The 27,198-nt window shown below is 36.7% G+C and overlaps 1 protein-coding gene and 1 pseudogene across 1 annotated transcript; both read left to right on the top strand.

Annotated features, from left to right (window-relative positions):
• Positions 1–9,106: 9,106 nt before the first annotated feature.
• On the top strand, positions 9,107–10,917 carry LOC115954141 (UPF0481 protein At3g47200-like). Its single transcript, XM_031072043.1, has 2 exons — positions 9,107–9,143; positions 9,244–10,917. The coding sequence occupies exon 2, from the start codon at positions 9,254–9,256 to the stop codon at positions 10,697–10,699; it is 1,446 nt and encodes a 481-aa protein (XP_030927903.1). The 5' UTR covers positions 9,107–9,143; positions 9,244–9,253; the 3' UTR covers positions 10,700–10,917.
• Positions 10,918–26,015: 15,098 nt separating this feature from the next.
• On the top strand, positions 26,016–26,611 carry LOC115951498 (annotated as a pseudogene).
• Positions 26,612–27,198: the final 587 nt, after the last annotated feature.

The raw sequence follows: 27,198 nt of genomic DNA, 5'->3' as shown, positions 1-27,198 counted from the left end.
GTAGACTGTAATAGGCACTGTACTGTAATAATTATTCCTATGGTTTAGTTATTCTTTAGTTTGATTATATTTTTATTACAAGGAGTAGTTATTCCTTATGAATAGCTATTCATAAAAATGAGGAATAATTATTCCTCTTTAAAAGGTTGTATTAGCTATTCCTTAGTAAGTGCAATAATTTCAAAACTTAATATATTTCCAAATAAGCAAACTTTCCATATACATCCAACAATTATAAAAATAAAAAAACATAAAAAATAACACATATCTCTCTTAAATTTAAAAATAATAATTTTTAAGGAGATATAGTTGTATGAGTAAGATATTTCCTAAAATAAATGTTAAGTTTCATTCTAATGTTATAATTCACAACCAAACTAATGGATATGTTTAGTTATTACATTACAATACACTTTATTACTAGTAATAAAGATTACAATTCTTATTGTAATCTTCATTCAGTGTACCAAACGTACTCTTACTTCACTGTCTACCCTCCCAAGTAGCCAATCCAAAATGAATACCAAACACTGCTAGCTCAAAATTGGAGTATGAATTCTACACCTAATATATGACTGTTGTCATTAATAAAAACATGAAAAAATGTTATACTCACAAACAAATTTTCAACATTTTCTTACAACTTGTTGAGGTATGCGGTGAGTGGTTATTAGAAAATGAAAAAAAAAATGATATTATTGATTGGCCTAAATGAAAACCAATAAAAATTAATCACACCAACAGTTTATAAAAAATATTATAAAATAATTTATGATTGTAATATTACCAAATAAAAAAACATGATTGTTTTTTCAATTATTCGTTGGTTATTAAGTTATTCTGTATTTCCCTTGATTGTGTTTAATGGTCGCTGGATTTATTGTTTCTAAATTTATTGGGCACGTTTACATTGTCGTAATACCCTTGCACTGTCCTTTTGTTCTTAACTAGTGGATGCCCCGTGTTTTGCTTGTATAATGAACGCCTTTCATTTAGCTAAGGAGCAACACACCAGCACCCACTTTACACACACGTACAGACTCACTTGTTTTTAACTGAAATAATGAAAAAAGAGTTGGGAGTATAAAAGTTCAAACAGTAGTTACTTGTGAAAAACATTTGTAAAAAATTAGTTCAAATAATTCACTATTGTAGGGAGAAAAAAACTTTCCTTCAATGGCTAGCAACTAATCTCTTGGGTATGACATTTAACTTGGAACTGTTTGAGGCATGAATGAAGCAACATTGCTCTTAACTTTTTCGGGAAAATATAGCACATTGATACTTAAGCAAATTGATTGAGGGGAATTAAAATATTTTTTAATATTTTATGTTGTTTATCCTTTCTTAGTTGAATTAAGATTTTATTTCTCTTTTTTAGTGGAGTTAGAATCCTTTTCCTAGTTCAATTAGGATCTTATTTAATTTGTTTGTCTTTTCCTAGCTAGTTATGTTCTTTTCATTTTTCTAGTAGGTATGACTTTGTTGCTGTTATTATTATTATTATAGTAGGAGAAATCTCTCTTCCAATAAACACTAAATACTCTGAGGTGATAATTGATGAAGTTGTTATTAAATTAAAAGCTCTTTTTTTTTTTCTTTCTTTTTTCTTTTTTTTTTCATGCATGCTAACCGACTGTTCATGTAGAACATAGGTTTTCTAGAAGAATTGTAGTTATTGTACTTATGTTTGATACCAAGCTTGATGAAAGAAAAAAAATAAACAGCATTTTTTTTCCCAAAATAAGCTTATTTTATGATTTAATTTTGCAATTAAAGAAAATCATTATAGACACACTTCCCTCTGCGTGCAACGTATTATATATATTGCAAATGTTTGAAATTTCTTTTTTGGTGTCAGCAAGTTTAAAATCCATAAATTGACAAGTTTAGACTCTGCTTGACTTTTATATTTTTCTTAAAAAAGAGTGTAAATGAGGAATTATGCTAGTACCGCATAATTTGGCACAACTTTGTACTACATAATTGAGCACAACTTTGTACCACAACTTGCCACATGACGAGTTGTGATTGATAAAGTGCATTAGTGGGCCATGTGGAGACACACCTTTACCAATCATAAGTAGCTATGTGGCAAGTTCTGCCACAAAGTTGGTACTACTATACCAATATAATAAACAAATGGTTGAATTACACTTATATGACATTCCTTTGGAGACAATGATTTTCTCATGGAGTTGAATGTAGTATTCCTTGTATCAAACATATCTATCGTCATATCTATTTAAAAGCCTTTTGTACTAACATTTGTAGTATCATCAGAATTTTCTTAAAAATTTTATTACCTTTAGAAAAATTTTAAATTAAACCTTGAAGTCCTTAATTCATTGATAACTTTGGACATAATTTGATTTCCTGTGTTTCGAATTTTTATTTTTATTTTATTGGCACCAAGTGTCCAAGACTGTATCTTGACTAATCCTAGGGGTGCACAGACCCTTGGCAAGGAGTTTTTCGCAAGTGCACCTCGGGTAATTCAAGAGGCAATTAAATTCCCCCAGTTCGATGGCCCCAAGGGAGTGAATGCACGTATGCCTGTTCAAACCCAAGACATCATAGTTTTACTACTTGTTCTAGAGTTCACCTATACTCCACAACCCTTGGTTTCCATCTTAGTTACCTGTTGAAAGATATTTTTTCATATTAGTTTACATACCTTACTTTTGTAGGGAAAAAATCTCATTTGCCATGGGCAGCAATTAATCTTTCATGTATCACATGTAACTCTTAGAGGGTGTTTAGTTTACCGTAATATTTATCATATTAAGGTAAGACTATCATAATTTTAGATTACAGTATTTAGTTTGTTACTTTGTGCATTGTATTTCGATAATTTAAGATTACTAATATTTCACATTACAGTAATGTCATCACCTTATGAAGTTGTGCTAATCTTATATTACCTATTTATGAAAATGCAATTATTTTTTTCAATTGAGAAAATTATCTCTACTCATAAATTTTTAATTACAAACCTTAGTCTCTCTCTCAAGGAAGTCAATACCGTACCGGAAGCTATACCGGTTTGGCCAGTGGTACGATATATTTCGGATACCGGTCAATACCGGTGTACCGTTTCGGGTTTATCGCTATTATTATTATTATTATTATTATTATTATACATACTTGATTATTTATTTAGAATTATTTATAAATCTATATAAGAATCCTTAAATTTATAATAGCATATTTCTCTAAAATAATTGCTTATTTTTAATATGATTAATTTTTGCTCAAATATCAACCCAATAATGTAAATTGACATACTAGATTGTAATAATAATGAAAGATAAAAAGATGATATTAATTATTAAAAAAAAAAAAAAACATGAAATTGCTTACCAAATGTGAGTGGCAGCCAGCCTAAAAGTCAAAGCATGTTGGAAATTTGAACTCATTAGAGTTCACGTGGGTGTGTCAGACCTCACACAAAACAACTAAATAAGAGCCACACACACAAAACTAAAACTCACACAAAACAATTAAACAAGAGCCACACACACACAGCTAAAACAGAAAGCACAAGAAGAGAGTTTAGTCTCGGTCAAAACTGAAGAAGAAGAAGAAAAATAAGAAGAAGAAGAAGCGGCTGGATGTCTTCCCCAGTTTTTCAAACACAGAGTAAAGCAACAAATTATTTCTCTCTCACAGCTTTGGCCTTCACTTGCTCTACCTCTTTCTCTCCCTTTCTCACTTTTTCTCATCTTCTTCTTCCTTTTCTTTTTCTTTTTTCTTCTTGTTTGTACCGGTCCGAAACATTTTTACCGGCCGAAACAGCCGGATTTCGCCGGTAAGCCCGGTACGAGGCCGGTACGACCGGTATTTTTTCCGGTACGAAACAATGGGTGTACTTGTACCGGTGCACTGGTCGGTACGGTATATACCGGCCATACCGGCCGGTACGGTACGAAATTAACATCCTTGCTCTCTCTCTCTCATGCCATGGCTTCAAATCTAAATCCTTAGCAACAATCAATAGTGGCGGCTCTATGAATTTTTTTCAGGGTGATCATTAAGAAACTTAAATTAAACAAGATTTAATAAAAATAAAACTTGAATATATTAACATAAAAGAATCTCAGATACATAAATTTTTAAAATTTCCTCCTACAATTTCCTTCTAAGATTTTTTTCATATTTAAAATTGGTGTATGATAACTTCATTATTAATGCTATCGGTTACATCATTTTCAATACATACAACCAAGTAATCATTAACCACTGATCTCCCATTCAATTACCAAAATCATGCCTAAATAAGTAACAATATAAACAAAATGCATCATCTTTTTTTATGATACGTTCCAACCAATATTTTGCATTCTTTAAACTAATCAAGATTAAATCAATGCAATGCTAGCTCCACTAATTTCTTTTTTTAGGGAAATCATGGTTAAGAGGTTGACAAGAACATCTTTATAAATATGCTCTATTTACTTTCTCTTTATCATTAGGATGAAAATATGAGACATTTTCTTATAGCCTAAGATATGAAAGAAGATTATTCAAATGAAAGAAGATACATTAGGTATTAAACAATTACAAATTTGATAAACTATAAGTTCATTCAAAATATTCAACTTAGGTATTAAACCGTCACATTAATGATGTTTAGTAAAGTATTGGAGCATTATTTTAGTTCATATGTGTATGGACAAGATGTATCACACAAATCCAATAAATTCAGCAAAAGACTAAAGCAAGCACTAACCAACAAGCTATTGAAAAATATCTATTTATATATATATATATATATATATATATATATATTTATATATATAAAAATAGCAATTCAAAAATACGTCTTTTGAAAAAATAATTTAAAATATCACAATTAAACATTTGGTTTGATCTTTAAGGCTAATTTATTTGTTTGGACAATATTTGAGATATTTTATTTCCACAAAATTTTCACAACAAATCCTAGTTTGCAATTGTTATTGGTTCTAATTTACATATCAATGGAATTTTTTTTTTTGTTCACCAGTAACAACCTACTACTTAAGATTTGTTGTAAAAATATTGTGAATATAGGCATTTTTCACAATTTTTCGGTTCAATCTTTAATAGACCAAAATTTTAGAGAAGTCAAATTTTATTTTTAATGGGCTCAAATGTTTGTTTAAGATGTTCATTTTTATTTTTATTTTTATTTTTTTGGTGGAACAACCCATATTAATTTAGAATTCATTTTTTTGAGGTATAAAAAAAAATAAAAAAAATTTCCCAAGTTCACCCTGAACCATACATAGCACCGCCCCTGGCAATCAATAGAGTCATTGTAGAAGACTGATCGAATTCCTATTTCCTCTCAATCAACCAGCCTTACCCTAGAACTCCCCTCTTCTCTTTGCGACAAATGTTCATGGCCAAATTAAATTCCTAGTGTTATCCTTTGGAAATTCCATGAATCTAAGATCCCAAGAATATGACATTATACGAACTGAACACCTTGTAACATGATTGACATACCATTCTTCTAAATCTTTTTTGGAAAAGATAACCGTGACTAAGTACATTAGTACAATGAAACCATAGCATAGAGTAATGTTTGATACTAGGCTTGATGCAAAAATATAAACAATTTTATCTCAACAGTTTATACCAAACTTGCTGAGCAGATAAAGACTCTTGAACCTCTCACAATTTATCATAGAAAATGTTGATGCGAACTACGTTCTAGGTTCTTATCATAGCAAAACTTCACTAAAGTGAGCTACACTAGATACCAATCTTGCTGCATAAACATGAAGGTATAACCCACATTAATATATAGGGAAAGTGCGTTCAATTTGAAATTTGTGCATCCCATGCCATGCTTGCTTTAGTAAAAGGTGAAAAAAATGGTTTGGTTTGTGCTTACGCATTGCTTCATCAAACCGGAATAATAAAACAAGTTTCAACTACACAAAAGTATGTAAAATTGATTCCTTGATATATGAACAGGCTCTTCCTTGATACTAGCTGAGCAGGCTCTTCCATTTGAGTACTATGGCAATCGTATAATGCCCCCAAGTGGAAGAGATGGTCCCATGAATGTTATATTTATACGACCATATTGATATATATATATATAACCAAAGTCTCTGAACCTCTCACAATTTTTCACTTTAGCACAATATTTTATTTAAATAAAATTATTTTTGTTTAGTCCAAACTTAACAATGAGTGAAATTCTATCTCTCTAACAAGTTCAACTTAAACCCAAATTCATTATTATCTTCTTCTTTTTTAAACATAATTATTTTTGTTTAATTCAAACTTAACAATGAGTAAAACGTTATCTCTCTAATAAGTCCAACTTAAACTCAAATTCAAACATTGATAATTTATCTCCAAATTTGCGAGGTTAATTATGAACCCTAAAAGTAAAGCAAACCCCAATATATATATATATATATATTTTTTTTTTTAAAGCCAAGTAGAGGTATGAACTTTTCTTATGCTATTTTCTTCTCCTCTATTTTATTAAAAAAAAAATTATTTTATGGTTTTCATGTATTTTTTAAAAAGTAATTTTTGTACATGAACCACCAAACTCCCTTTAGCTTTTTTTTACAAGATAAAAAAGATTGCAATAATTGAAATTCTTTTGAATGTAACTTATCTTTCTCTTATATTTCTCTATTGTTTAGTAATATATATATTTTGTTTTGTTTCAATAATTTCTAAGCCATTGCACGTTCAAGTAATGACTTCTTCATCAAATTGTAACACAAATTGAAGTCATACATGCAATGGTGTATTTTCTTAAATTTTTTATAAAATTATTTTAGTCTACCTTACAAATAGGTAGGTTTTTGTGCATAACACAGGTTAGCGACTAGTATATAAACTAATTCTCATACCCTTTTTTCTTGGAAAAGTTGTCCATTTATAGCTAAAAGAAGAACTCTATATACCTTATTTATTTATTTATTTATTTTTATTATAGTTCTCACTCTAAATTGAAAAAAAAAAATGTAGTTCAATAATTAAAGAATTTTGTGTATAACATCCACAGTCCATAAAGATAGAGCTTGTGTGTAAAGCTCAAGCGGTTTTTGCAAACCCATATGTGTTGACCTTGATGCTGTGAAAGAACGTAGATCAAAGTCAACATGCCCTCCTTTCACATCTTACAAGTTGGATTCAAAAAGCCCAGCCCACATCAACTAATGTTCATTGGATTCTAGAACCGCATATATTGGGCTCCCAATGAGTTTCACATATATGCTAGGCTACATGGTTGATGGAAATCCTAGACAGAATAGAGAGCAAACAAGAAAGAGAGAGAAAGAGAGCCCTAGTTAGCAAGAGTGGTCTCTCTCTCTCTCTCTCTCTCTCAAGATCATTAGATTTATATGGAGTCCTCACCTGATTTACTTATTATGGACCAAAAAATAAATAAATAAATAAATAAAAAATATGTTACAAGATGCTGTAGAGAGGGAAAATTCCTAACCTATCACAAGCTGACACATTATACTATAAAGTCCACAAAGTATGGCCAATTACAAAGCGCCACATACTGCTACTAGGTTTTGTTATCACTATTCAAAAACCAATAGAAATTTTCTAAGTGTCGTTGAAATAGGGACATAAAATGCATACAAAAACCAATCATACATCGGCACGTGTAAGCAATGACATAAGCAACCCGACACGTGCAAGCAATGACACAGGCAGTCCAATCGGGTGCTGACATGTGTCACCTTAAAAATCAAAACATTTCGGCCAATCAAAAGATGCCATGAATTAGACTGTGACACATGTCCCCAATCAAACATTGCCTTGTGTCGCTCGTCTATCCCCAAACTCTTATAAATAGAAGCCTTCCTAAGGCATTTCTATACACCAAGACATCCAGAGTACAAGTAGTATCAAAGAAAATTTAGAAGCACTCAAAAGTACAAAAGTTTTGCTAGAATCAAGCCCTGAAGCCTCTAGGAACTTCAAGAACTTTGACCTCAAATGTGAGGAACATTCAAAGCAGAATAAAGCCCGTGTGATAAGTCTAAATTAAAATATCATGTTCATTTATTATAACTGGATTGTTTTACATTCATCAATGGATATACAAGGAATAGCATCTATCCAAAATTATAAGCTATACATATATACCCCGTAGTCAGTGATTCTATATCTAAATATTCCAAGCTTGATGTTGGGATAAAGTCAAAATATAGGTCTTTCACAAAAGTATGGTTGTTTAATAGACTAACGCGGGACTGGAGTAGCATAATGTAAAGACATGCTCAAGAGTCAAGATCCTAATGCTAAAAATTCCTAAATAGCGTAAAGACCAAATTCTTAACTCTAAAATGCTAATAAATGATATTATTAATCATAAACCTTAACGCTATACAATAGATATGATAAACTTTCTTTGAAATCTTTTTTTTTTTTTTTTTGATAACCTAGTTTTTACGTTTCATCTTTACATCAAGCAAGGTATCTAAATCGCATACATGTGTGTGTTTATATATGAATACAAATCCTCTGTACCATTTTTTATATTTTACTAATCACAACTTGTCATGTATTTGTTTACTTTTCTTTATAAAATAGGCAAAGTTTAAAATGGGAAAAAAATAAAATTATAACAAGTTATGATTGATGAAACATAAAGTGAAACACAAAATATGGTACAGAAGATTTGTATTCTTTATATATATACACACACGAAAGAAATCGTATCAAACTTGTTATGTAAATAAAGTCCGAAGGAAATGCTAGGTTAATCACGAAGGGGATCATATCAAACTTGTTATGTAATAAAGTCTGAAGGAACCCACTTTTTCTTGTGTGACAATTAACATTAAAAAAAAAAAAAAAATTCTGGGCAAAGATGATTCGATAATTAGCAGATAGCATAAAGCTAGTATAAAAAACAAAGAATTCCCTGAAACTAATTCCTGTTCGATGGATTAGAACAGAAAGCTAGTCATAATTCATAGTTTATTCAAGAAGTGTGCAATGTAATAAAATCCATCAGCTACTTTCACTTTCTACTATATTTTTTCCACATATCTTGTAGATGAATATATTCCATACTTGCGATGCCTATCAAGTCATAAAATGTAGCTGCTTCATAACACTGTACATTTAATACCCAAGTAATTAAATAATCGACTAAGAGCGTAAGTCCTAAATTTCTCAAGCTTAAGTTTCCCCGTACTATAAATGACTGTAAATATACAAGCACAGCTAAGTTCCAAAATTCAATTGCTTTCTTTGCAGCAAACTGGTTATGCATTCTGTTTCCATGGAGTCCTGTTTGAGTAACGCTGTCACAAGAGAAGCTTGCGAAACAAGTAGAGGTGCCACTGAGGAGGCCCAAGTGCAAAGCATTTCAATAGAAACCAGTACCCTGGAGGCAAGGTTTGAAACTGTAAAGAAGGCAAGAGAAAATGCAAAGAATCACTCTCCATCTCCAAAGATACAAAAGGTTATATTCTTGCTGCGAGATCAAGAGGATTTTAAGAAGTACTATGAGCCGAGGGTGGTATCACTTGGTCCCATCCATCATGGTAAAGAAAAGTACAAGCTAGCAGAAAAGTACAAGCTTGTGCTGACATATGAATTCGTCAATGGTAGCGGCAAGGAGATAAAAGATTTATATAAGAAGATTGAGGAGAACATCAAGGAACTCAGGGAATGCTTCGAGGAGGAGGTGACCAAAAAATATGATGATGAGGCCCTCGCTTGGCTGTTGTTCGTGGATGGTTGTGCAATACTACAATACATATACTGCGCTACTAAAAACCAGTTCAAACAGTTGAACATAAAAACTGACAGTGTTACATTCGGACTACAGGATTTGTTCTTGCTGGAGAACCAACTTCCTTATCGTCTTCTCAAATGGTTGATGGGCTTGAGTAAGATGGAAAAGGAGTTGAAGGTATCAATTGGAACTTTTGTTGCACACCACTGTATGGTACCAGATGACCAGCAATTGAAGCAGCAACAAACAAAAGGCAAGAGAGGCGATGCATTTTGTTCAGAGGAGAAGCTAAAAGAACAAATAATATCAATGGATGAAGAGCCCGTCCATCTTCTCGATCATCTGAGGACAAAACTCTTGGGTGAAGCACCACTGGAATCTCGGAAGGGAAAAGCAGTCCAAGATTGGCAATCCTATCGCAACATTCAGGAGCTTAAAGCAGCAGGTATCCGTTTGAAACGTAGTGACAGTAGTAGCTTGCGTAACATACGTTTTAGTAAACAAATCCTTCACTTTGGGCACCTTTATCTTCCACCAATTATTGTGGATGACTCAACGAGGCCGAAGTTCTTGAACTTGATAGCCTACGAAATGTGTCTGGATTTTGAAAATGATTTCGGGATCACATCTTACATATCTTTTCTTGATTCACTGATCGATGAAGCTAGCGATGTTAAGATGCTAAGGAAAGCACGGATACTCCACAACCTCCTTGGCAGTGATGAAGAAGTGGCTCAGCTCTTCAATAAGATAGGCACCGACTTGGTGCCTAACCCCGATATATATCTGAATGTCAAGTCCGATATTCAGGGATTCTATGACTGCAAATGTACAACATGGATGGCTCAATTCATCCACGACCATTTCAGCAGTCCTTGGACATTTCTTGCTTTCTGTGGTGTATTACTAGGACTTGGTCTAACTGCCGCTCAGACTTGGTATGCTGTCAAGTCTTCCTGGTCAGGACCATGAGATGACTCACGCAAGAATTTAACACAAACCTTTCAAAAGGTAAAGTTTTATCGATTTGCTTTCTCTTTCCAAGTGTCTAGCTAGCTAAAGTACATGGTTTCTATGCCTTTCAGTCGGTGGTTGCCAAATAAAAACACTTTAATAAGAATTCAACGCTAGTTATGTTTTCAAAGAATTCAACATTGGTTATGTTTTGTTTTCACATGGGTCATCATCCGAAGGCCACATACTGTATAATTTTTTTTTAACTTTTTTTAATTTTATTATTATTATTATTATTTTTAATTTGGTCTTGATGTATTTGTGAATGTATGAAATAAGTCAGAGTGTGCGTTCCAAATTGATGTTATGTGTGTGAAATGGAAATAATTATGCCGAAGATTTTGTGGGCAAATTGTGTTAAATCTATATGTAAATAAGTTTGAGATGAATACTTGATCCAATACGTCGCCTATATTATGATTTAATCTTGTAAAGCAAAAGGTGGAAATAGACTCAAATATCTCTGTCCTCTCTTTTCTACATGCATGGGGCAGTTGCAGTAGCTTTTGTGAACTCTATATCAACTTGTTGCTACATTCTCTTGTCATTGCGCAAGAGGCCTGGGATCTCATCCCATCTATCAAGGAGGGCAGTTTGAGTATTGGGTGAGTGTTAACTATTGTGAATGAAATAGAAAATTGCAGAGATTGTAGAGAAGAAGCAATAGGAAAGAGAAGGAGAGGACTCAAGGGTTATGTGTTTCAAAGTGACAGCCTACACCCATGGAAGAAGTCCTTGATGGCTACATCTTCACTTTCAGTAGCATTAGAATGATCACAAAATAGATGAGAATCAAAAGGAGGTGCCATAATGAATAATCTAAAGAAAATGACGAAGGCAAAACAAAGGAATGAGTACATGTCATATAAGGCTATGCAATATGCTCATTAATAACCCTGTATGAACATAGTGCATGCCCTAAGCTAGAGTACACGAAGCGAACACAATGATTTATGCAATATGAACTTGTGTGTGGCATTCTAACAAACAATTTGTTTGCAATAGTGAAAAAGGTAATTTCAAACGATTTGGGTAATGTCTAATTTCCCAAATTTCTCACACACAATATAAACTACTCGAAGAGCAGAAGACACTGCCAAATTGCCAATATGAACCAGTATGAAAGCAACAAAGCCGCCATTCAAGATTTTGTTCATAATACATGCGGGAATATGAGAGGTCAATAAAATAAGGAGGCTTGATGAATTGAGTATTTTGGAATTTTAGCTTGAGAGAATCGAGAGCGAGTCTAGAAACTGTTTGAGAAAAAGAACACAAATGATCGGGAAAACTAATAAAAATATTTAAAATCCCAACTTTTGATCGATTGAAGGTCAGTTGGACATCAATCGAAATTGATTTCGATCTGTTGAAGTTCAATTAAGGGTCGGTCGAGAAAGCTGAAAGTCCAAAAAAAAAACTCCTATGAAAAAGTTCGATCGATCGAGAGTTCGAGACACAATCGAAGAAAAGTTCGATTGATAAAAAAATCGATCGGAAAATTAGAAATTTTGGCAAACAAGTTCGATCAATCGAAAAGCGACTGAAAATTACAGAAATGATGCCACTGAAGTTCAAAACCCTCTCTAGATGCAACAAACTATAATATGATCAACATATACTCTTGCAACTAGACATGTACACCTCTTCTCTAAACAAAAATTACTCACTTTTTTTTTATTAGAAAAAAAAAATTAATCACTTAATTCAAGTTCAAAAGAGTTAGTAAATTCAAGCGCATTAGAATCTGAACACATATGCACAAAATTAGTGACCAATAACAGGACATTCTTGCAATGTACAATATGTAGTAAATCGTGCGTGGGTGGAACAAGTCGGTGAGCTAGTTACGTAAAATATTTGAGGTGACTAAGGGCGACAAAAGAAACCTTAAAACACTACTTCTCTTAAGCTACTTCTTATACAATTGATCTCAAATGTGGGATGTGAAAGCATCAAGAAGCAGAACACAAAAAAACAAAATACATTTGTTTCTGAAAATAGCGTCAAATCCATGAGAGGTTTCTTGACAGACAATAAAATATATTCTAAAATAACCCCTAAATAATACTTAACCGTAACAGGACTCAAATTTGATCTAAAAAACATTAAAATCACCCAAAAACAAGGAAATAAATGCCCTAAACCTAAAATAACAAAAATTCCAAATTAAATACCAAAATTAATAAATTACAGTAATTAAATAGTAAATTGTGTCCTACATCAGACCCCTCCACTTGAAACAAACTCGTCTTCAAGTTCATCTTTGAAATCTAAAATCTTCTCCTCCAAATAAACAAATACTTCGAATGCTTAAGCCCCTTGATGTTCTTTCCATACTTGCAACTCATCAATGGAATAAACAAATCAACTTGAGTTTCTTTTCCTTAGTCTTCATACAATTGTTGAAATTTACCAAATTAAAACTGATAATTGAATAAAATCTATCAACCCCAATAAAATCAATAAACTTTGTTTCAGTGTCTCCACCAAAATAATAGGAGCTTGAACATTGCAATCATCTAACTTGATTTCATCGAGATCGTTGACAACGTCCTTTATAATTTCTTCTTTAATGGTCTCTACTATCTTGACCTCAAGATCTTTCTCTATAATAGGGTTTTCATTAATCTCCTCCACAATCTTGATTTTAGGTTTCTCTTCTATAACAAGGCCTTCATTAATTTCCTAAAAAATTTCTATATTTTCTTCTTTGAATTCTACATATTCTTCAAGAAAAGTATTTTCTCCAACATGTAATTCTTCTCTTAATGGTGGAATACATGTCTCTTTAAAATAATTTAAGTGTGAACTTCTTGGCCAATAATAATCTTGTTTCTTATACGACAAAAGTTCATCACAATCCAAAGGATAAAATCTAATAGCAAGCATCTTTTTCATCCTTGGCCATGAACAAATTTTCTTTTTACCTCGTATGAGTCTATCAAACTGCATTCATTCCCACCAACATAAGGTATACTCTCTAAGTTTATACAGAGCAAGTTCAAATTTTCTCTCATCACAAATATTCTCATAGTCAAATAAATCATCTAGATCAAGTAACCAATCAAGAAAATCTTCTTTATAAAAATAATTATTAAAACTTACAATTCTTTTATAAGGCCTATATGAAATTTGTTTACCAATAGGTTGCTTGTGATTTAAGTCTCTGTGACAGTTATCCTTATTGTTTCCACACTCCAACAATGGCATCCAAGCAAAGATATTGTGAGTGCTAGTTGTACGTCATGTAATACTTGCTAAGTTTTATATCACCGGAATTGCTACTGTCTCATACGTTAGCCATCAAACCAGGATAAGTCAAGGCTCTGATACCAACTGATGTGGAATGCGAACATGTCAAGAAGCAAAACACATCTACTTTTAGAAAATAAGAAACAAAACACGTTTGCTTCGGAAAACAATCTTGAATCCATGAGGGGTTCCTTAAATTCATAAGGATCCTTGAATCCACAAGGAGAAAGGGTTTTGGAATCCACCAGAGAAATAATAGACAAAAGTTTGAATTTTTGTTAATATCAATAATCTGAAATACGTTCGCAGACCTGGAGGCCTATTTAAAGGCTCCATAAAACTTGACAGACAAGAAAATATATTATAAAATAACTCCTAATTAATAACTAATCATAACAGGACCCAAATTTGACCTAAAAAACATTAAAATCACCTAAAAACAAGGAAATAAATGCCCTAAACCTAAAATAATGAAAACTACAAATTAAATACCAAAACTAATAACTTACAATAATTAAATTATAAATTGTGTTCTACATCAGAATGCATTATAGCCTCATTTGAGAGTTGCATTGTCATAGAATTTACCAACTAAAATCGAACATTATACATACAAGGGCAAATCCAAGAATTTTTGTTCGGGAACCAGTTATAGCATTTATACATCAGTCAAAACAAAACTCATATATATATATATATATATATATATATATTAAAGTAAGTCATATATATAATTACAATTTCTTAAGATTAAAAAATAAAAAATAAAAATCTTTCTTTTAAGTATGAGTACAAACATTGTATAGTTTCATAGACATGTACAAAATTATGGTGAAATTATTTATCTTCGTTATTCTAAATAATAATCTTTCTTAGAATAAAATTTATCTGTCATCACCCATCTCCAAAGTGTAATTCTTAAAATTTTCATTGTTATTACTTATTATAAATGATCAAATTGTCTCCCAGAGTGCAAAAAAACATTACGGTGGATCCAATGAAATCTTTAAAACCACAAATGGTTAAAAACTTTAGCAAATGTAAAAACAAAATTTACAATAAGAAACAAAATTAAGGAAAAAAAAAAAGTCTATATAATCTGTGGGGCTAGAGAACTTATGATCCGGCCTACGCTCTACTAGGGCTCAGGGCCCGTGCCAAGGAAGGTATTTGCCGAGGACGAATAGGGAAAGGCCGAATAGCCTGGGGGCACAGTTGAGGATGACCCTGTCCTCGGCATTCCAAGACTTCAAAGGGAAGAGCAATATCTCGTTAAAAGCTGCCCCCAAAAAGCCCCCTGAAGAAGAGTCGAGTAAAATGGGACCCACGTGGGGGTATGATGTGGAATTGGTTTAAGGTAAATACGTCCCCTCCGCATTAAATGCGCCCGCAAACGTCTTAACCATATTAATGAGAAAAGACGCTTGAACAGGGTGGCTTCGGTCATCGCAACTAACAAAAAGCAAAGGGAGGCAGCCGATGGAACGGGTACTTAAGTAGGCACCTGCTTGATCAACAAGTGGAGGGCTAGGATCAACCAAGAAGGGCTATATAATGTGAAGGTTGATGCGCCAAAAAAAAGGGACTGGGAAAAAAGGCCAAGAACCAGAGCCTCCCAAACAGTTTCGAGGAGAAAGACTCCACGAAGCGAACATGGCTTACTTTTGTATGAACACCATGGTTATCCACCGACCGGTGACCAAGGCCTAACCTTTCAAATTCACACTCTGTAAATGATATTGTTTGGGCCCTCTCTACGTATGAGCCCAGTATTATCTTGGGGTCGTCACGAATTGAATCCTTACAATTGGCGCCGTCTATGAGAAGGGCTTGTGTGTTGACACAGGCGGTGGGTTGAGACAATCCCCCCATCATTTCCAACAGCCAGTTGTAATGTCCTAGCATAAAGTTCCACTAGGGGCTACGTTTCTTCGATAGGGGCTACGCTTCGTAGTGTCAGTAGTGCGGATGGTTCTAAGGGCTTGGCCGAGGAGCTAATCCCCCAAACCAAGGTCCTACGCCATAGCCGAGGGGTTAATTCCCCCAACTACTTAAAAATCAAGTTTTGGACAGAACCAAGGTATTGCATGGTCCTCGGACTCAATCCTATGGGGAAACCAACTACTTAAAAAAGCTAAGTTTTGGACAGAACCAAGGTATTGCATGGTCCTCGGACTCAATCCTACGGGGAAACCAACTACTTAAAAAAGCTAAGTTTTGGACAGAGTCAAGGTATTACATGGTCTTCGGACTCAATCCTATAGGGAAACCAACTACTTAAAAAAGCTAAGTTTTGGACAGAACCAAGGTAATGCATGGTCCTCGGACTCAAACCTATGGGGAAACCAACTACTTAAAAATCAAGTTTTGGACAGAACCAAGGTATTGCATGGTCCTCGGACTCAATCCTAGGGGAAACCAACTACTTAAAAAAGCTAAGTTTTGGACAGAACCAAGGTAATGCATGGTCCTCGGACTCAATCCTATGGGGAAACCAACTACTTAAAAAAGCTAAGTTTTGGACAGAACTAAGGTATTGCATGGTCCTCGGACTCAAACCTATGGGGAAACCAACTACTTAAAAATCAAGTTTTGGACAGAACTAAGGTATTGCATGGTCCTCGGACTCAAACCTATAGGGAAACCAACTACTTAAAAAAGCTAAGTTTTGGACAGAACCAAGGTATTGCATGGTCCTCGGACTCAAACCTATGGGGAAACCAACTACTTAAAAATCAAGTTTTTGACAGAACCAAGGTATTGCATGGTCCTCGGACTCAATCCTATGGGGAAACCAACTACTTAAAAAAGCTAAGTTTTGGACAGAACCAAGGTATTGCATGGTCCTCGGACTCAATCCTATGGGGAAACCAACTACTTAAAAAAGCTAAGTTTTAGACAGAACCAAGGTATTGCATGGTTCACATTATAGGGATGGCAATGGGGCGGGGTGGGGCCGAAGGATGAGATCTTCGCCCCCGCCCCGCATGGATTTTTCTTGCCCCATCCCCGCCCCGCCCCGCATGATAGGGAAAATTTCTTGCCCCATCCCCGCCCCTTAAGGCCCCGCGAAGACCCGCGAAGCCCCGCCCTACACCGTAAAACTTTATTTCTTGTTAATTTTCCCTACAACTATTACCATTTTTTCAAATAAAATGACATGTTTCAATAATAAAAATATACTTAAAATTATAAATAAATTTATCCTATCAAATCAAACTAGTTTTTAGCAAAAACTAAATAATATTATCTAAATGTTTAACAAGACAATATCACAACAAAAATCTCATAACATGATAAAATAAAATTTTAACAAGCTTAAAGAAGCAATGTTGTTAAGTAGCCAAATGCCCACACAAAATTACAAAAACAATGACACAGACACATATTTAGAGCCACAGACCCGTAACTCATTAAAAAAAATTATATTATGTTCATGATGAAAAGTAAGTTGAGAAAGACCGTATGAATCATGAATGAAATCATCAATTCAATAGTATATAAATTTGTTTCCAATAAAGACAAAAAAGAAGAAGTTAAAATTGGTACCTTATTTCCAACTTTGGTAGAGAGAAAAAAGAGGTAAAGCCACGTTAGGTAGAATAAAATAAGCTGATAATATTTTTGTTTAAATAGTAGGGTTTTAGGGTACAATAAAATTACAATTTAACCCTTATTAATGCAGGGCGGGGCGGGGATGGGGCGGGGTGGGGTGGGGTGGGTCTAAAAAGTGTAAACCCATCCCCGCCCCGCCCCATGGTGTGGGTCTAAAATCTCGCCCCATCCCCGCCCCACCACCTTTGCGGGGCGGGGAAAACCCGCATGGGGCGAAGCGGGGAGGGGCGGGTCAAGCGGGGCGGGGAAAAATTGCCATCCCTATTCACATACTCAAACCTATGGGGAAACCAACTACTTAAAAATCAAGTTTTGGACAGAATCAAGGTATTGCATGGTCCTCGGACTCAAACCTATAGGGAAACCAACTACTTAAAAAAGCTAAGTTTTGGACAGAACCAAGGTATTGCATGGTCCTCGGACTCAAACTTATGGGGAAACCAACTACTTAAAAATCAAGTTTTTGACAGAACCAAGGTATTGCATGGTCCTCGAACTCAATCCTATGGGGAAACCAACTACTTAAAAAAGCTAAGTTTTTGACAGAACCAAGGTATTGCATGGTCCTCGGACTCAAACCTATAGGGAAACCAACTACTTAAAAAAGCTAAGTTTTGGACAGAACCAAGGTATTGCATGGTCCTCGGACTCAATCCTATGGGGAAACCAACTACTTAAAAATCAAGTTTTTGACAGAACCAAGGTATTGCATGGTCCTCGGACTCAATCCTATGGGGAAACCAACTACTTAAAAAAGCTAAGTTTTGGACAGAACCAAGGTATTGCATGGTCCTCGAACTCAATCCTATGGGGAAACCAACTACTTAAAAAAGCTAAGTTTTAGACAGAATCAAGGTATTGCATGGTTCACATACTCAAACCTATGGGGAAACCAACTACTTAAAAATCAAGTTTTGGACAGAATCAAAGTATTGCATGGTCCTTGGACTCAAACCTATAGGGAAACCAACTACTTAAAAAAGCTAAGTTTTGGACAGAACCAAGGTATTGCATGGTCCTCGGACTCAAACTTATGGGGAAACCAACTACTTAAAAATCAAGTTTTTGACAGAACCAAGGTATTGCATGGTCCTCGGACTCAATCCTATGGGGAAACCAACTACTTAAAAAAGCTAAGTTTTGGACAGAACCAAGGTATTGCATGATCCTCGGACTCAATCCTATGGGGAAACCAACTACTTAAAAAAGCTAAGTTTTGGACAGAACCAAGGTATTGCATGGTCCTCGGACTCAAACCTATGGGGAAACCAACTACTTAAAAATCAAGTTTTGGACAGAATCAAGGTATTGCATGGTCCTCGGACTCAAATATTTGGGGAAACCAACTACTTAAAAATCAAGTTTTGGACAGAATCAAGATATTGCATGGTCCTCGGACTCAATCCTATGGGGAAACCAACTACTTAAAAAAGCTAAATTTTGGACAGAACCAAGGTATTGCATGGTCCTCAGACTCAATCTTATGGGGAAACCAGCTACTTAAAAATCAAGTTTTGGACAGAACCAAGGTATTGCATGGTCCTCGGACTCAAACCTATGGGGAAACCAACTACTTAGAGGAAATTTGGACACAAAGTTGGTCCTAACGACACATATGACATTTCAGGTGATGCCTATATCCCCACTGAAATAGGTTCAGACACGAGTTCAATACCTTATGGGTGCGGGTGAGCTAGCATTCCAAAACATGATCCTAAACATGTTATATGCACAACCATTCATACATGTTAAGATAATTAGCTCAAAACTCATCAGCGATAGTAAGCATCGACGAGGGCAACTAACATGTAATCAAACGGAAAGAGGAAGAAAAGAATTTCATATGCGTGTTCAACAGGTTCAACTACAGGCAAACTACAAAGTTTTCAAAATAAAAGAAAAACTAGTTAATCATCGAACTAAAAATAAATACGGAGGCTGGCCGGGTTTTCTACTTCTTCAGTTCTGTGTCGGCCACATCCTAGGAAGGCAGAACAGGACTGGCTTTGATGCCCTGGAGGATAGTCGCTTCTGGGGAAGGCTGAGCGGGATCGGTGTCGGTACTCTTGGGGACCTCAGTAAGGGGAATTGCCTGCAGGGGCTGGGCAAGGATGGCTGGCTCTTCAACATTAGGGATCTGAGCGCTGACAGTAGGCTCGGCATCTTCTTTGGGCACCTCGGGATCCATACTTTCGGGTGCTTCTATCACATCATGGAGCTCTCCCCCTTTAAGTGACTCGCCAGGAGGGACGCTGACCTGTGCAGCTTCCGACTGAGTGACCCCTCCCTCATGTTGATCGCTCACAGCCTCGGAGCTGGTGGAGGCGGCCTCACGGATGGCTGTAGGGTAAAATATGCTCTCCGCTTTCCACAAATCAGACGAAACATCCACCCCAGCTCGCTTTAAGGCCTCTTCCCAAACCTGGGAGTAGTATAGCCTGCACACTCCGGGAATTTGGGCTTTAAGGGAGGCTTGGGTTTCAGCTACCCCCGCGTTGTAACCCTCTTCCTTGGCCGTTTCACTGGCAGCCTCAGCCTCGTTTCTGGCAAACTAAGCCTCCTGCTTGGCCCTCATGGCTTCGTCTCGAGCATACTCTACCAAGCTTTTAGCATTCTCTGCCAAGCTCGGTCTTTTCTTTAAATCACTGATCTGCTCCTTGACTATTTGCAACTGATCCTCGGCTTCGAGTAGACGTTTTGTCTGTTCCTCGGCCTGTTTTTTAGCACCATCTAAACCCGCCGAGGCACTATCCCTTTCTCGGATAGCCTCCTTTAAGGTGTCCTTAGCCTTTGCAAGGTCATACTCGGAAGCTTTGAAAGTCCGCGAGGCGTCTAGGCGTTTGGAGCGTTCGTTCTCAGTGGCCTTACTCTGCTTGTTAACTTCCTCCTCCATTCTATATGTGGCCTTGAGAGCCTGTCAAGTGAGGTAAATACATTATGAATGACAAACCGGGAGCAAGAGTTAATAAAGTTTTAGGTTTCAAGAGCCTTACCATTCCCAAGTACCTCTTCGTACTGAGGAAAACCTCCTGCATCCTCATTTTCTTCAACTCATCCACCTCATTGGGAAGCAGCATAGTTCTCCCTAATGCGTCGACCACATAACCACCTTCACCATCTCCAAGGTCCCTTATGGACGTGGTTTCCAGCAGTGGCCCCCCGTGGAGCATTGGGGCGGGAAGCCAGGCGCTTGGTGAGGTTGGACTTCGATCCCCTTCCCCTTGCTTTGGGCGGATTGGGCTTCGGTTTCTTTACCCTTGCTTTGGTGCCCGATCTTTAATTGTTTTACATGCGAGGCTTCATCCCTCTTTTGAGGAGATTGGGATTTTCCACCGTCCATGGGTTCCTTATCCTTGGGGCTCCTCTTTCTCTTTGGGTCCGTGGGCTCCGGCCGAGGAGGCAGAGCTGGTTGAGGAGGAGCAGGAAGTTTGGGGCGGGGAGATTGTGGCTGAGACTTAGTGGAGGATGACCTAGTCTGGATGGTCTAGGGTTGAGGTGGTGGAGACGGAGCGCTGGACTGTGGTGTTCCCTGCGCACCCTTCCCCGGTTGACCCTCAAGGAGGTCGAGTAAGCTGGTCGGGGGCTTTCTCTTAAGTCCTATCTCGGTTTGGGAAGATGTGCCTACTGATGACAATTCCGCCTCGGATAAGGCCGGGTCACCTATATCACCAGAAGGATCCTCGGATTGGTTGGCTAGGTCAAATACCCCAAATCCCTCCTCGGATTAATCTAACTCGCCTTCGTCCTCCGCTGCTTGGTGAGATGAGGAAAGGTCCACCAGTGGGATGCCCTCTGGGACAGATGATCCTTCGGAGATTAAAAATCCTGATTCGACCACGGTAATTTTTGGAAGCTAAGGACGGCTGGTGCTGATCACGTGCTTGGGGTCGGCAAATGACTTCTGAAGGGGAGCGTACCCTAAGATTTTGTGAGCGGCTCGGACTTGACCATCCTCGTTATTTACGAAAACTGCCGCTTGAAGAACAGTCTCCAAGTCCACCCGGTTAACTAGGTGAAAGTGTCGGTGAAAAGCGTGTGGATCTGCAAGAAAAACACATGCGCATGGTTAGTAACCGAACCACATCAAATTAAAATGGCACAAAGGATCGGCACCCTTCCATTCTCTATACCCCACCTGGTTCTCCCTCTACCGTGGGGCATGGATCGCCATCATGCCATTCACCGGATACGATAAGGAAATTCTTGTTTAACCCCTTGTTGGAATCAGGGAGGTATTGAATTAGTCAAACCCTCTCGTCTCTCGTCTTCATATAATATGATTTCCCCTTCAAATTTTGGAGATTATAGCACCAATTCACGTCGTGGTGGGTCAATCTTAGCCCCATCTTTTCGTTTAAGGCATCGACACAACCCAAAATCCTAAACATGTTGCCGGTGCACTGGGTGGGGGCTAATCGAAAGTCCCTGAGGTAACCCTTTGTTACCGGCCCCATGGGGATTCTCATACCCCCTTCTACGAAGGCAAGGACAGGAATTACCACCTCGCCCGTTCTCCTCAGAAAATGCCACTCCCCCATCTTACAATGCCTCAGACTCACGTTGGGAGGAATCATGTAGTCGGCGATGAACTTTTCCATCGCCTCCTCAGTATCAACCAATTTCCTCAGTCTCAATTTAACCATCTCTACAAGTTACTAAACAAACTCAACCAGTGACGGGAGAAGGAAGGGAACCAGAGAAAAGTAAACCCAGAAAAGAAAAAGCACAAGTTAATGGAGGCAGGGAACTTACAGAAAAGAGGAAAGACGCCTCGAACGGGCTTTTTGTGCTGGAGATAGACTTGAGTTTGGACGAAAGTTCAAATGAAGCCAGGGTATATGCGCTAGAACTCTTAAGTGCAAAACTGAAGAGACAAATCCGTTCCAAAAATCATTTATGCCTCCCATTGAGAGTAACTGCATGAATTTTCCCGCCCATAAAGGCAAGGAAATCCCCACCGTTAGATCTCCATCATGCCGTAGAAAGTGGGAAACACAGAGCCGCCCGCATTTAATGAGGCCACGTTTCACCTTCCAAAGTCTCCAGGAACGTGTCTCGGGCAGACGAAAAGTCTCGGGAACCGATAGGTGATAAGGATTAACAGGCATTGACAGATGTCTGATGTCATCAAAACCCTTATATCCGTCTGAGGAGCCGAATAGCAGGATTTTGAGGGGCTATTGTGGGGCCAGAGAACTTATGATTCGGCCCACGCTCTATTAGGGCCCAGGGCCCATACCGAGGAAGGTATTTGCCGAGGACGAATAAGGAAAGGCCGAATAGCCTGGGGGCACAGTCAAGGATGACCCTGTCCTCGGCATTCCAAGACTTCAAAGGGAAGAGCAACATCTCGTTGAAAGCTGCCCCCAAAAAGCCCCCTGAAGAAAAGGCGAGTAGAATGGGACCCACGTGGGGGTACGGTGTGGAACTGGTTCAAGGTAAATACGTCCCCTCCGCATTAAATGCACCCGCAAACGTCCTAACCATATTAATGAGAAAAGACGCCTGAACAGGGTGGCTTCGGTTATCGCAACTAACAAAAAGTAAGGGGAGACAGCCGATGGGACGGGTACTTAAGTAGGCACCTGCCTGATCAATAAGTGGAGGGATAGGATCAACCAAGAAGGGCTATATAATGTGAAGGTTGATGCACCAAAAAAAAGGGGCTGGGAAAAAAACCAAGAACCAGAGCCTCCCAGACTGTTTCGAGGAGAAAGACTCCAAGAAGCGAACATGGCTTACTTTTGTATGAACACCATGGTTATCCACCGACCGGTGACCAAGGCCTAGCCTTTCAAACCCATGCTCTATAAATGATATTGTTTGGGCCCTCTCTACGTACGAGCCCAGTATCATCTTGGAGTCGTCACAAATTGAGTCCTTACATAATCTCTAAGGCAATCACTCTCTTATTTGATTTAAAGGTTTATTAAACTATTCAGTTTTTTTTTTTTTTAGATGAACGGGGCTTCTTTTTTTTGTAAACCAAACCATTCAAATGCTCCCACCCCTCTCTTTCCCCAAAGTATATATATATTGTCTTTTCATGGAAAAGATGATCCACGACTTGGTATATTAATAATAGCAATCATTGTATAACCTAGAATTACAAAAGAAAAGTATAGGATTATAATATAAAAGAATAAAAAAAAAATTACAAAAGTAAAGGCTTCCTGTTTTCTCAAAAAAAAAAAGGTAAAGGCTTCCTTGAAATTAGGCATGTTTAGAGCTATCTTATTTCAATCTATTATGTGTCTATTAAACAATCATTTATGTGTAGTTTTAATTATATGACTTTTTTAATGAGTCATGTGACTTATTTAAATTATACGTATGACTAGTCTTATAATAGCATATAATAGGTTGGAAAAAATAGCTTTAAGTATGTTTGGAACCAAATTTTATCATTTTCAATATACTAAACAAGGGTAGCCACATATATTATTTTATGTCATTCTATCTTTCAAAAATAATACTCTTTATTACCTCTTGAATTGACATGTCCTTTACTATTTTTACTAATATTATTTTAGGTATTACTTTATCTTTTGTCTGTTCTATCAACTACAATCAAGTCGTACACCTCCTCACTACTGCACGGACATTTCTCCTTTGCATATGGCCAAACCATTTCAAACATCTCTCTCTCTCTCTCTCTCTCTCTCTCTCTCTCTCTCTCTCTCTCTCTCTCTCTCTCTCTCTCTCTCTCTCTCTCTCTCTCTCTCTCTCTCTCTCTCTCTCTCTCTCGATTTATATGGAGTCCTCACCTGATTTACTTAATATGGACAAAATCAAGAAAGCATAAATAAAAAATATGTTACAAGAAACAGTATTCCAATCTATAAAATAAATATTAAAAGACCTAATTTCCTAGTTTCAATATAGGGAATCCAAATAGATCACTTTGCCTCTTAAGTATTTTTCAAACAATCATTAATCTGCATTACTCGATCAATTTAAGTTTTGAGGTTAAATAATGAGATGTAAAGGTGTTAGATACCCTCTTTGTTCAATATGAAGACTAGTCTCATAGTACTTAATGGTCTCTAATAATTACCATACACAAATATCAATAAAGTAACAAGCAAAACTAATAAAAATTCAAAACTTCCTTTGCTAGTACATCTAAAAAAATAACTAACTAACTAAAGAGCATCATAAATAATTGAAAATTCAACCATAATCAAATGTCATGTTGGATTAAATCTTGAGATCACGAGCAAATAAAAAGTCAGATTCAAAGAAGTGAAAAGTTAATTAATTATATACATTAAAAAATGAAAAAATAAAAAAACTAATTAATATTCTACTCCGAATCCTATCCAATCTAAAAATAAAGTCACACAAAAAATATACATTTTTCCTGTTGGACGTATCTTGTATATTCCAAGCTTGTTATGTTTGTCAAAGTCATATAGTTGCTTTCGAAAAGTTTCTATATTATGTCCCCCAACTTACAAATTTCAATTGCTTTCTTGGGTGCAAACTTGCTCTGGCTTTAATGGAGCATGTCTTTTCCACGGAGTTCCATTCAAGGAAGGCTGTCGGAAGAGAAGTTGGTGAATCAAGCAGACGCATCACTGAGGAGGTCCCAATACAGATCATTTCAACCCAGACTACCTTGTCGGAAAGGTTTGAAATGGTAACGGAGGCAGGGAAAAATGTGAAGAATAAATCTCCAATGCCAAAGATAGAGAAGGTTATATTCTTGCTGCAAAATGACAAGGATTTTGAACAAGTGATATCACTCGGTCCAATCCATCATCATGGTAAGCCAAAATACCAACTAGGAGAGAAGTACAAGCTTGTATTGACATCTGAGTTCATCCAAAGCAGTGGGAAGAGAATGGAAGAAGTACACAAGAAGATTCAGGATAACATCAAGGAACTCAGGGATTGCTTCGAGGAGGAGGTGACGATGGACAATAATGATAAGGCACTGGCTTGGTTGCTGTTCGTGGACGGCTGTGCAATACTACAATTCATATATTGCGCTAGTACTAAGGACAAGTTCAAAGATTTGAGTATAAAAGATGACAGTGTAGCCTTTGGACATAGGATTTGATTTTGCTGGAGAATCAGCTTCCATATTCTCTCCTCGAATGGTTGATGAGCTTAAGCAAGATGAAAGGGCAGCTGGAGGATTCGATTGATAAATTCATTGAAAGGTTTGTCATGGTACCAAAGGATCAACATTCAACTTGCTGGCTAAATTGGTTATCAACGAAACTCTGGCAGCAGAGAGCATCGGAGTAGCCACAACGAGATAGCTGTAAGGCCCATAACTTAGAGAAGAAGTCACAAGATCAATCAATATCACTGAATATTAGAGAGCCCCAAGCGCATGCACATCCATCTTCTCGCCAAACTAAGGACACGTCTATTGGCTAATCATGGTGGATAAATGGTTTATTTAATCGACCAAGAGACTCAAAATGACCTTAATTGGCAATCATATCGCAACATTCCGGAGCTTCAAGCAACAGGGATCTATTTGAAACGTAGTAAAAATAGAAGCTTGAGTCTGAGTGACATATTTTTTAGTAAATTCCTTTGTTTCGGATTCTTTGGTGGCTTCCTCCAATTATAGTAGATGACTCAACTGGGCCCAAGTTTTTCAAATTGATAGCCTACGAGATGTGTCCAGATTTCAACAATGATTATGGTGTCCCCTCATACATATCATTCCTCGATTCTCTCATTGATGAAGCCAACGATGTTAAGGAGATAAGGAAAACTGGGATAATCTACAACCTTCTTGGCAGTGACGATGAAGTGACTCAACTCTTCAATGAGATAGGCACCGATTTGGTACCTAACAACAAAATATATAGCGATGTTAGATCCAGAATTCAGAAGTATTACAAGAACAAGGTGAAGACCTGGATATCTCAAGCCATTCATGACCATTTCAGCAGCCCCTAGACAATCCTGGCTTTCCTTGGTGCTTTATTGGCACTTGCTCTCAGTTTTGTACAGACTTGGTACACTGTCCCTTAGCTTAATACATGAAATTCTATCCTGCTTCTTCTGTTTCCTAATAAAAGACACACAGAAGTACATCACGAGTTGTAAAATCAGAAAATGCAAAGAACTTGCAAACAGCTTTGAGAGAAAAAGAACTCTGTATTTGTTTATCAAATTGTTACAAGCAGTTACTGAATAATTAGCTACAGAGTGTTTATATAAACACAGAAAACAGGGGCTAGTCTTGTAAGTAACAACCACCAATGAACTAATGACAACCGGCACAAAATATAACTAACTGCTACAACTAATGCTTAAATGAAATGGTGCATTTTTCCTTTAATTTCTTTCTTGCCGTTTTATACTTGCGCGCATCCTCTGTTCCCATTGTCATTTTGCTTATCTCTGTTGCTACTGTCGTTTAGCTCATCTTCAACACGAGTTCTGCACCAAAGTTCTAAACAGGATCCTCGGTTTACTTGAGATGAAGAAAATCCGTTTAGCCATTAAGATTTTATTTCATGCATAGTAATGTTGGTTATCTCATTTGTGGTCCGTTTAGACTGAGGGAGAGGGAGGAGGAGTAAAGTAGAATAAAAATGATTTCAAATTAACTTATT

Source organism: Quercus lobata, chromosome 7 (assembly GCF_001633185.2).
Source record: "Quercus lobata isolate SW786 chromosome 7, ValleyOak3.0 Primary Assembly, whole genome shotgun sequence".
NCBI classification, from domain to species: domain Eukaryota; kingdom Viridiplantae; phylum Streptophyta; class Magnoliopsida; order Fagales; family Fagaceae; genus Quercus; species Quercus lobata.
Note: the sequence above shows the minus strand (reverse complement) of the source record. Positions and strands in the feature narration are given on the sequence as shown.

Excerpts from the sequence above, each read along its gene's own strand:
- LOC115954141 (XM_031072043.1), top strand. The coding sequence starts at position 9,254 with ATGCATTCTGTTTCCATGGAGTCCTGTTTGAGTAACGCTGTCACAAGA.